General features: G+C 33.8%; 1 protein-coding gene across 2 annotated transcripts in view; it reads right to left on the bottom strand.

Annotated features, from left to right (window-relative positions):
- Nucleotides 1–12,965, bottom strand: part of Nek7 (NIMA related kinase 7) — a 159,478-nt gene that overhangs the window by 16,643 nt on the left and 129,870 nt on the right. For both annotated transcript variants that reach the window (XM_023707789.1, XM_004625313.2), the window contains exon 7: nucleotides 12,665–12,772. In XM_023707789.1, the coding sequence (XP_023563557.1) occupies nucleotides 12,665–12,772 (108 nt within the window). The remainder of the gene's footprint in view (nucleotides 1–12,664; nucleotides 12,773–12,965) is intronic.

Below are 12,965 nucleotides of genomic sequence, written 5' to 3'. Positions count from 1 at the left end.
GTTCAGGATAATGAGTTTTTAGAAAACCAAAACTTTTAATTTTCCCTTTCTCTTTGATTTTTATGGAGCACATTATCATCTATGTTATAATAAAAAGGGTGTGGTGGTTTAAATTTTAATTTTTTCCTCTCTGAACAATCCAGGGAGAATTTAGGAAACATAACTAAGGGAAAAACAGAACGATTTCTAATAAGAAATCACTTTACTACCTAAATGACTCACATTGACTCAATCTTTATTAAAAGTATGGACTCATCACCCAAATAACTGAACTTTAAAGTAATGTATTTTATATCAAATAGAGTTTTATGGCAATTTAGAAGAATAAGTATTTCATAATTATTAACTTTTACAGAAACATTTCTGAGAACATGGGTCTGGTTCCTGATATTAAAAATGATGTAATTGTTAGCACTGATGCCTTAGTTATTTTCACACTAGAAATAGGAGATTTTTTGTAACAAAAGATTATACAGATTATATAATTATAGATGTGAAAAGGCACTGAGATCTCTGAGTCAGTTCTTATTATACTGAGATTTTTAAAAGATAATACTTGTTTTCTCCTCATTTTAAGAAATGTATTAGTTGCTTTAAAATAAAAGCAACTGCATTTTGACAGGTGAAAGCATTTAAGTAATCTTTAAAGAGTATCTTTAAATTACACATACAGCTTTTATTTTATCACTGTTACTTAGTATAAGACTTTTTATCAAGTAGAAAATCAAAGTCTGAGAACAATATTTAGGAATCTTATTTCCTACAGGCAATAGCAACTAAAAATAAGCTGATTCCCATGCAGAAAAGGAAATTATCTTTATTAATCCTAATGAGACTAAATTCAGAATTGATGCAGGAGTCTTTAGAGATGGTATAAAGAATCACACCAATAATAAAAGTTATAGCAAGAACCCTTAAAGGCAAAAGTCAGTTTTCTGTAAGAACAGTCATAACCTAGGAAATGGTTGTGTAGGTAAACTATATTATGTTAAAAAGTGAAAACACCATAAACCACATACCCAAGAAAGGCTACTTGTAATGGAATTTTTACTAATTATGAGTCATAACTGAATGGATGAAAGGGAAGTAGTTATGAAAATAAAGTGAAAAAATGCAAACAAATATTTACATACTCAGATACAAAAGAAGACAAACTTTAAGAAATTAATTTAGCATTTACCTTAAAAATAAATAAAACTGACAATATCTGTGGCATTAGAAAAGGAAACTTTTAGGAGTTAGGGCTACAATATTATACTAAATAAACACAAGCTATTTAGATTTGGGAGTTCTGGCCACTTTCACTTGTAGTTTGCATACAGATTACCAATTGTTGCAAATATCTGTACACTCCATTTAAACAAGGGTGGCAGGGACAGGTGCAATAATGAAGAGGCTCTATACAGGCTCTTGGTTTCAGGACATGAAGCAAGTGACTGGCAGTGAGGAATGTGTGGAAAGAGGCTTCACAGAATCCACAGGGGGCAGCTGAAAACAGTGAGGTTCCAAGGTTCAGAGTTTACCAAAAGCAAAGGTAATTTTAACCAGTAGCTCTGAGAAACCTGCTGATACATTAGGGATTTGATATGAGTGTGAAAGATTGATGATAGGAAAAAGAAGAACAAATGCCAGCATTTTACAAAGATTAGCCCCAGCATAACACCTTAACTGCAACACACACTGAACTTACTGGTGATGACCCACAAGTGACAAGAGCAGAGAAAATGATAAGAAATTTTACTACACTTAACGTATAGAAAATTTTGATGTATAAAAAAGCCTCTTCTAGTAAGCCACTGGAGGCCATTACAATGTTATATACCAAATTAATGCTGCCATTTTAAGTTTAGACACTGATTCTCCACAGTATGAAGAATGAACATCTCAATACATCACACGTGGAATGTTTCATTTCCATATGGAAACTACAAATATCCAGAACATATATTAAAATGTAAAGCTAAGTAGTCCACTCACCTCACTGATATATTTCCAAAGGAGTATAAGAGAATATGAGTAAGATTCATGTCTGCACTACAATTAATAAAGTAAATGCATAAGTAACTGAACACAGGCATAAGAAGGAGGCTCTAATTTTTCCCTAATGAGTTCCCTAACATGCTTCTCTGTTCTGGACAGGATTTTTCTTTGACTGACACTGAGCAAAGAGGTACAGCCCATCATGGCATAGACTGATTAGTCACTCTGACCCTCACAGAGGCCTAAAAGTTTACGTGTTCAGAAGATTTGCAATGCATTTAAATGCAGTGATATAAGTTTAATGTTTCAAACATAATGAAGATATAATTATTCCTAAAAACCTTTTTTAAACTCCATTACAGCTGTGTATGATTACCGTGGCCTCAAGAATGTTGTGACTTTTTTCTTTTAAACTTTTAAAAGTTATACAACAGAAGAGTTGTATGGTGATATGATTGGGCATTAAAACAATCACACAAACTGCTGTGTATTGAGGAGACTGAAGGCTGCATAATTTCACTTATCTTTCAAGAATTTATGGCTGTGGGTAAAATGAAATACATTTTATGGGAGCAAATACTTAGTGCCATTTTAACCTGCTGACAGGAGCAAAAATGGGTAAGAGAAAATATCATTAAAAAAAAAAAAACAAGGAAAGACTTGACAATAAGAGAAACCTGCCAACAACTGGCAATGCTATCTGACCTTTCTTTATATTAATATTACATTAAAATACACAAAAGGAGTCATTCAAATTTTTTTTTTTTAAATTTCATTACACTGGTTGACTTATAGCCATCTCAGAAGTTTTACAAGGTATAAACAACAAATATACTCTCACATATTCATTCTGAATAAAATGTAGACTAGTCTTCAGAAATTCTCCAATATGTACCAATAAAGCTAACAAATTCTGCTAGCATGTTGCTATTACGGAGGATATAAATAATTTAACTTTTATTTCATCAGAATAGGTTTTGTACAGAATTTTTTCAACAGGTTAGCTAAAAACTTAGCATTATATAATTCAGCATTGTAATCACTGCAAAAACTTGAATAAAAAAATGACTAAACTATATATCTATCTATATTGGGGGAGTTAGATTTATGTATGTATGTATGTATGTATGTATTTTAACTAAGGGAAGACACACAAAACTGGTCAGAAGTAAGCAAATCTTTCATATCTTACCTTTGCCACTAGTTAAGACAGCTTAACTTAGCTCTCTCTTTTTTAACTTCTTTTTCTATATTCACTTCCCACATATGTTAAGATGAGGTGCTATGCAAAATGAGATGATCTCTAATATTTTCATTTTAAAATCATATAGCACTCATAAAATTTCTGCAAAAATCTCTATGGAAAATTAAATGGAAAAATGATATGCTTCCTTTTCAATAATTACTTAGGCCCGTTGATTGAAAGAAATACTGCCTTTTTCTCTTAGAATGAGAACAAACTTTAGAAAAGAAAGCTTTGAGCATTTGTTAGGAAATTAAAAGGACACAAGTTATCTTACATCTCAATTTGGTTTAAACACACACACACCTTAGTGAATTTCCATTTCTTGTTTCACACTCATGAGTCAGCCCAGAAATTATGCTGGCAGACTGAATGGAAAGAGAACAAATTTTATTTCATTATAAGGAGTAATATCTGAGACCAATAAGGACTGACTTAGTAGTAGATCAGCAGTTCTGCAAAAGACATTTTTAAAAATTGTCATCTTTTTTTTTTTAAATTGTCATCTTTTAAGTATAACTGATAATATTTAAGAGCTTTAATAATGCTCTGAAAAATGCCTCACCACATTTTATTGTTACTCTGTGCCAGGGACTGAATTAAGCACAGTACATGTATTATCTTGCTGGATTTTAACAAATGTTCATCAGGCCTACTGTGTGGCATATGTTGTTCTACGTACTGAGGAAGACAAAAGTAAACAGAAATCATTGATCTCTGAGACACAGTCTAGCATAACAGAGACTATTCATCCTATTTTCGAAAAGGAGACACAGGAAGTCAGATAAGCTGTAAGACTGAAAAAACTTGTTAAGGTGTGGACCTACAATTCAAACCTAGTTAGTTCTGTATTTAAGCAGATAATTATTTCATTAAAACTGACCTCTGTGAAATATGAAAGAAAATCTACATCTTTCCAAATTAAGCCATGAGACAGCCTAAAAGTTACAGCATGCATCTACAAAAATCCAGAAATACAAGTCCAGGTTCAACAGGACACAAGAAAAAAGTATATTACCATGCAGCTGCTTTGTTTTAAATAAATATACGCATTATGGTGGCTGAGTGGTTAAATGTGCAGTTTAAAATCAGGTAATAGCTTTTTCCCTGAGCAATTACCTAAGTCAAGAAAGAACTGAACTGAAAGTTTAAAGTAAATCATTGAAAGTACCCTCTAGTACTGACTGAACATATGCCACATTTACTGCTCCACACCACCTTGGACAATGAAAGGGTACATGCCAAGAGCCTTCAGAAAGGTGCTAAAGAAAGGTGCTGGTAAAACAGTATGTGACCACTGGTGGCACCTGAAACTATCTGAATGCCTTGTTTCTGAACGTTAATTTTCCAAGCGAAAATCAAAAGATGTATCACACTTGGAAATAGTGTGGGGAACATGAATTTTACACTCAAGAGACTTCAGTGTGAAGATTCTCATGTCTAGCTTCAATGTCCACCATGCATTTTCTTTGCTAGAAATAACACAAAAATCAGAGAACTGTTTACCTCCTTGTAAAAAGTAAACAATTCTATGACAACCACATAATTTCCCCCCCCCCAAGGGGTTTCAAATACTTGTTTACCACAAGGATCAATATTAGAACATTTTAGTTAAGTATTTTTCAAAAGAGTAATTCTATTTTCAGAATGTACAACTAATGCAACTATACTCACACATGCACATAGAAAAGGAAAAAGAAATCTTTCCTTGCCTAGGGACAACTATAAAAGCAAGAAAAGATGATCCATCAAAATATTAATTATTCTCATCTGTTTTTCTATTATTAGATTCTTTTTTTCTTTTGGCTGGCTCAGGCTACTTTCAGGGTGGGTCTGGTGTGACATGTGGAGCTGGAGACTGAACTGCAGTACCCTGTGCCTGACTGAATTTGCCCAAGCAAGTGCTTTAAACAACTGAGCTAACCTGAAAGCCCCATATTTTTCTATCATAAGAGCAACTGATCAGATGAAAAACAACTGAATATATTAAAAAGTAAAATTTTCGTAAATAGAAGATAACTACTAATCCTTATAGTTTTGTAGGATGCAATTTTTAGAAACTAATTTTCCTATATTCAAGTCCATGGTGGAGTAAGTCCTTCTCTGTCATTGAAAAGGATGATTGCTACTAGAGTGAGAAACCCTCTATGGATGAAATACACTTCCCGAAATGACACCCAATCTGTTCCCTTGTGTTATACTTGTTATGGAAAAAGGAACTTTGCAAATATAAGGTTACAGACCCTAAGACAGGGAGACTGAACATTTCTTACAGCAAGGGTAAGACAGATTCCAAGTGTGAGAAGGACTCTGCTTTCCATTGCTGGTTCTGACAATGAAGGAAGGGAGCCAGTAGTTAAGGAATGAAGCCAGTTTATACAAGCTGGCAATGGCCCACCTCACAGCCAGTGAGGAAATAGTGGTATCAGTCTTACACCACCACCCAACTGAATTCTGCCAACACTTTGCGTAGGAAACACTGTGAGAGCTTCAAAAAATCTTACAGACTCCTCAAGTCTAGAAAGTGAGAGCCATATTGGATTTTGATCTACAGAAGTACAAATAAATAAATTTCTGTTGTTTTAAATCACTAAATTTGGATTACAGATATAGTTCAAGGGCACTGTACCTGCCTGGCAAACATGAGGTCCTGAGTTTGATTCACATTAGGGGGGGGGGCTACTAAATTTGTGGTAATATGTCAGTGCAGTGACAGAAAACAAATATTAATGTGTTAATGACTCTAGTATTGCATGGGAGAGTGGAACAGTGGAACATGCAATATGCTGAGGACAGTCTACAAGAGTTCCACTAGGCATGGGGGGAGGGCACAAAAAACTAGGTATTATAGTTCAAAAAAAAGTCTGTCCTCTAGGAGCTCACAAGATCACTTTGAGATAGAGTATACTTTCTCTTTGCTCTGGGAAGAAGCCAAGACACTCACCATAGGAAGAAGAATACAGTAAATAATGTATTTAAGGGCTAAAAATATGATCTGTTCTATTTAAATGAACTGACTTGGTTAGTAACTTATACAACTGCAAATCAGGCAATCATTCCTAGAGAGGAGATGTGGAATAGAAACACTTAAGAGGCTAAGGCACTCAGTCTAGCAATAGTGGTTGAAATTTGTTAAGAATGATTAATTATAAATTGACCAAATAAGGTCTTTATCATAACCAGTTATAAGATACTGATCCAGAGAAAAGAAACAAGAGATCAATACTCTAGTGAACCTTATCAATCACTCTGGATTTAAAGATAATTTCTTTTTTCTCAAGATGTCTCCACTGAGAAAGATAAACCTTATTTACGTAACATATGGCCCCACTTTAATGACTACTGCTTTACCATTAAGAGAGTTAACAACCCTTGGGTTGCATTAGGTACAAATATGACACAAAGTAGAAAAAAGATAAACAATACTTCTAAAACAAGAAATGAAGTATTTTTTTCTTTATCTCAGGACCATGGACAATGTTCATGTTCATTGCTTCTGGTTCTCTTTCTAGACACATGGATGAACTTCTTTCCCCAAACCACTTGACATAGGCATTGCAATTAAATTTGTTTTGGACAATGAAACATGAACAGAGGTAATTGGAATTATTTAAACCAAGGGGGTTAGTTAAAAGCTAATAATTGATTTTCTATTCTCTCTTTCCCTGAAGAAATTTTTTTTAGAAGTTGGTAAGAAACTAACAAAATAATTGAAGCTGTCTGAAATGCCAAGTTACCACAGGGAGGTACTGCAGCCCAAAAGAACAAGGCCTGAGCTGACTTCAAGTGAAAAGAGAGACACTATGTGTCAGTGCTAAGTAACTGAAACTTTGTTTGGATTTTGATTTTTTGAAAACTTTTTGACTATTATTTTTTCTGCAATATAATCCAATTTTTATTATATATTTAATTAAATTCACCCTTCCTAAGTGGCTGTCTCTAGGCCCCTATCATTTACTCAATATTTATTAAGTATTCAGTACATGTAATGTCCTATGCTAAGCATTAGAATTATCATGGAGCTAAAGCCCCCCCCCCCACAATGTATATTACATGAAGGTTACATTACTGATCTCTGTTTCCTAATCCATGCCATACTGTCCGTGCTACTCGTGACACAGCATTGATGTTAGAGGAGAAAATGTGACTCAAAACTTTGGAAATGATAAAAATGCAATACATATGTATTCAATGCTACCACTGCTGTATTAATGATAGCAATTCAGGATTTCTTTGGGTTAATAGAGGAAATATGGGTAGCTTGATATAATTTGACTAGAAATCACATTGGATTATGGAAAAACTGTTTTGTTATTCTGCTATGTATTTAAATAGTCAAAGGTGAAAATACGTCTTAGCAAATTGCCCCTAGATTGAGATATTTATATTTGCTGAAAGGTGACATTAGAGTATCCTAAGAAATAGAAATGTACCAAAAATGCTACTGTAGTAGTATGAGAAAAAATATTTTATTGCTGCATTCCAATTTCATGGACTTTGATGAACTTTTAGTTTTCGGTTTAGAGGAGTCACTTCTGTTGCAGAGCCCATTTACCTCTGTGCTTCAGTGTCTCCACTCTAGAACAGGAACAACTCATCTGCACACTCGGCATACTTTGTCAGGATCTCAGGGAGCTGAGTGATTTGCAAACCATGAAGACCCACCATGCATGTTATTCCCTCCTGCAGAAGCATAGCGAATACTGTAAATGGCTAACTTATGTCTGACCAACTGAAAGGACCAGAAAGCATGTCATGAGAACATCCAAAAGGAGAGAGAAAAATAGGAATCAGCTAGTAAGTGAAACAGCATAAAAGCTCAATCAATGCTTTCCAAGTTGGAGGTAGTAACAATGCATTAATGAAATCATTAGTGGGCTGCAGCTAGCATTATGTTTTATGAAATAAAATAGAATTGATAATACCAGAATAGACTGCATTTGTAACAGAAAACACTGTTACATGAAATTTACGTCAGTTAAATACATATGCTAATGTTCCCATGGCATCACAATATTACTGGGGACTACCCTCAAGAAACCTGAAAGAAAAAACAAACAAAAAATAATAAGAAAGAAGAAAAGGACGGAGGGAGGGAGGGAGGGAGGGAGGGAGGAAGGGAGCTACTGATATCGATTCACAAAGCTGGATTCAGAAGAGAGCTTTGTCCTCTTAATCTTACCAGATAACAAATTTCTAAATTACATCTATAAGGCTGACAATATGAAAAAAAGCAACAGTCACAGAGATATGTGCAACATCCTGTAATTAACCTCTCTACCCACATCTCCATCCAAGTCATATGAAAGCATTAAATGAAAACCTTAACATAAATTCATGTATGAAACAAAAGGAGAAGCGTGAGGACAAAAAAAATTCACAAGTGTCTCTATCAGAGATTACAGCAGTAAAACTGTCACGTGTGCTGGTGAACTCCAAAAGGAGTATTTACCTAGCTTCAGGTTGCACATACTACGACACTCTAATAGGGAAAGATGAAGACATTGGGGAAACAGAAGGACCTGTCACAGTATAAATGCCAGCCATGCCTAACCTAAAACCAATAAGGAACCATTTTGGCTGTTGTCTTCAACTCAGTTCACATGGCTCTTCATCACAACTTTGCTAAAGTCTCCCTTAAAAATGGCACTAGGAATCCAACTGAGTTCCTCCTGAACCTGGTGATCATGCCCCATTTTCATCTGCTCCAGCATATCTACTGTAGGCAAGTATTATCCTTCATCTGTCCCATATGAGAAATGTCCTTCAGTCAGCCTAAAAGGTTACTTCATGGGTTCATTTACAACTACCTCTTTTGCATCCCTTGAATTTTAATTCAAACATCACCTGCTCAGAGATATCTGCCCCTTTCTAAAGTGGTTTCCCTACTAATCCTTCTTTTGCACACCACTAAAAAATTACCTTTCTTTATTTGCTTTCTTACCATCAATTTTCTCCAACCATAAGATAAGCTCTCCTAAAGACACATATCTTGCTGAGGCTAACTTCTTGGTCTCTACCATAGCATATGCATAACACAGGCACTAAAACTATTATTTGAATAAATCAATTTGGATAAAAGAATTACCCCTCCTGCTTTTTTATATTTTCGTCACTGTCACTACTATCTGAAAAGAACTTAAATATATAGTGTATCAAGTGCTCAGAAAACATTTTACATTCATATTTCATTAGGAATTAGGGGTAAGGGTGACACAAGGTGGCTATTAGTCACACTTTTATCATTCTATTTCTCATGTTCAAAATAAAGTAAAAGGAAAAGTAGACTGCTGTATGATGTGGAAAATAAAGTCAACAATAACAGTAAAGAGGACAGTGAATTGTACAATGCCCTGAATATTATAAAGGATTGTTCATATGCTTCAGGCAATAGAGAACCATCAAAGATTTGGAAAAAAATAATGATCAGTTGTCATGGAGGAAGATAACTATGCAAAATAATATTAGCATGGATTAAAGAAATGTATTAGAAGCAAAGGAAGGTATTTCCTTGTCTATTATTTTGAAATAATTATGGATTAAGAATGGAAAGTCGAGAGGGTCTGAGAGAATGTATGTGGTGGTAGTAGACAGGATATCTGTGGCTATCTATAAAATTTTAATTGCTGTTGAGGATAGGGTAGAAGAACTATAGATTCTATTAAATGTTAATTTGTTATTAGAAAATCAACTGATTGAAAATGAAATGCAAAATAGCTAAAAATACAGACTTGCCAATCTCTTAATGATAAATAAATTAAAATAGTATCTTTGAATTTGGAAAGTATATTTCATAAAAACCAAAATACGTAACTATAAAAATGTTTATAAAACACTGTATCTTTGCATTTTTTAAATTCCTCAAAATAGATGCATTAAAGCAATTCCATAGCATACTTTAAAGTAAAAGTTCCTAAGACTTTTTAAAGAACTACATTCATATTTATTTTACTTTCATTAAAATTTAGACATTGTTTTACATTAAATTATTCTCTATAGATTTTATCCTCAGTAAAATCAGAAAATAAATCAATATAAAATAAACAGTCCTCCTATTTTCTGTGAGCAAAATAAATTTGTATAGATAGCCATATTTTCCATTACATTTCAGTATCAGCTCTTAAAAAGCAAACTTAAGTCTGCTTTTAAAAATATGAAAAATAAGAGGGTAATAATTCTCTAAAAGTGAGTATTAGAACCAGCAAAAATAAATGTTAGGATTTCATGCTTTGCTGTCATACATATTTATTGGTAGCAAATGGTTTTTTTTGATCCTTGGGATTTTCACTTTACTGTATCCAAAGAACCATACTAAGCTAGGATTCAAACTTTGTTGGTGTTCAGTGTACTTTGCTTAAACTTTAATTTCAAACTACCAAAACCTTCCCCTTGTAGAGAAGATAAGCAGGAATGAAAGATTACAAACTAGTAAAAGAAATTATTTTGCTGATGATTCATTCATTAAAACAGCCGCATTTCTATTTCGTCAGTGGCTCTACTTTAGATATATCTTCAAATGTACAGAAATTATGATAGCAACATGTATTACATACATAATGACAGTATCTTAAGTGAAATGATTTTGATAAAACTTGGTATCAGATATTCTTAAACTTACTAAAATTAACTTTATTTCTGTATCACATAGTTTGGACTACCATATTACTTTTAAGATGCATTAGCTTTTAAGCCCTGTTTAGAATTTTTGTGACAGGTTGTATCAGGCACACACACAAAGTTCGTTTCCAGAATAGTTATGATCTGGATTTCACACTAATATGCTGCATCCTTCCAACTATATGACATCAGCATGTTCAGAGTGACAGTCTGAAAAACAGCATTTTAACAACACACTGTATACCAGGTATGTGTACCATGTGTGTATGTGTAATTACAACCTTGTATTTCTAAGTAAATTAATGACAGAATCTTGTTACTACATTCCATCAGGAGAATAACAAAGTGAAAATCTTATCTTCGCTAGTAAGTAGCCCTGGCTTGAAATATCTTAAGGATTTTTTTTTTTTTTTTTTACACAAAAATTCTCCACTAGTTTGTATTGGAAGCACTAGTGTTACCAAATTTATTCACTGTTTATGGAATCTGTATCAAATTCTTCAATTCAGGAAAAGCAGTAAAGCTCTATAAAAAATGTAAAGTGGAAGGGAAAATAGTTCACATCACTGTGAAATTTTATTTTCTCTAATTAATTGACAAAATTAAAATTCTGTGAAAAAGAATAAGTGTTATCTTTCCACCATGCTTTACACAAAGATACAATATTTGACATTCAGTGACTATTCTCTGGATGCCTATTTTTGTGCCAAATACTGTTTTAGATATAGAAAAACTAAAAGGTTCACAGTCACACTGAAACTTAGTAACAAACAAAGAAAAACTAAAAAATGTATTCAAGCAATTCAGGATGCTGATATATATTTTTTTTCTTTTTCAGTGTAACTCATTTTTCCTCAGCAGGCCATTTAAAAGTTCTTTATTTAATACTTAAAGACAAATTTTTAAAAAGTGCAGTTAACCTTAAGTGAATTTTTGACACTAAAGTTAGTTGCAATAAAACTGCATTATTTGGCCTAATTCTTACATTATTCTGGTTGTCACTGTTTCATGTGTATTGGATTTATAAGAAAAGATGATCGTCAATGAATTTTAAGAGATGCTCTGATGATCTAAAGAATTTTAAGAGATGTCCTGTCAATCCCTTATGCTACTCAATTAAAAATTATTTTTTCCTAACAATTTCTATTGTTTCTAAACTGGAAATTTTTCTTTTCCATCATTAATATGATAAATAAAAGACAATGTTATATTGTGCACTCATGAAGTAATGGCAGGTATTTCTTCTACTTTACAATCTAAAGGAACATTTTTCTTGTGTCAAAAATCATGTTTAGGGGGCCGGGGAGATGGCTCAGTGGAATAATCACTTCCCTGGCAAGCACAAGGGCCTGAGTTCAATCCCCGGTTCTGCCCACCCCCCCCCAAAAAAAAAAATCATGTTTAGGTTTTTCTCCTCTACAGTAATGACATTCATTTGTTAATTTACTAAGTAAACATTTACAAATAATTATACCTAGTATTAAGTGGTCAGCTAAAGACTTCTTCCAGAATAGTTTATTCATACCACCTACCACCTTACCACTATAATGTGAAATAAAAGAATGCGTATGACAATGAAAACCAGTATTTCTTTTTCATTCAGTGCCTGCCTGAAGTCAAGTTAACAGAAGTATCCAACTGTCGAGTAAAAGAAAACATTCTACCTAATACAGAGCTACAGAGTTGTGGGTACCTGCTTAGCACCTGGGCAGTAGGCATAAGAATAAGAGCTGGTATATTATATTATATCTCATTTCTTTTTAACTATGACACCCCCCCAAAAAAAAAATAATAAAGAGAATAACATTATATAGCATCACTTACCTAAAGAATGTGCAGCTGTGGTTTTGGAGCTAAAAAACCGACCAAGCCCAAGATCTCCAAGCTTTACCACCCCAGTGGCTGTAATGAACACATTTGCTGGCTTTATATCTGTGAATAAATGACGGGATCATGTGAAAGATGATATAATTTTAGGAAGTGTAAAATTAAGAGACTAGGTATGATAGCATTTAAAATAGATCTTAGCAGTCCTAGCCCAGGTCCGGTGAGTGTGTGGAGAGCTTCCTGCTAACCTGCGCCGGCGGGACCAGTCCCAGCCCAGGCGCAGCGTGGGCCGCCCCCC

Source organism: Octodon degus, unplaced genomic scaffold, assembly GCF_000260255.1.
Source record: "Octodon degus isolate 3935 unplaced genomic scaffold, OctDeg1.0 scaffold00009, whole genome shotgun sequence".
Classification (NCBI taxonomy): Eukaryota; Metazoa; Chordata; class Mammalia; order Rodentia; family Octodontidae; genus Octodon; species Octodon degus.
This window is presented reverse-complemented; position numbering and strand designations above follow the sequence as displayed.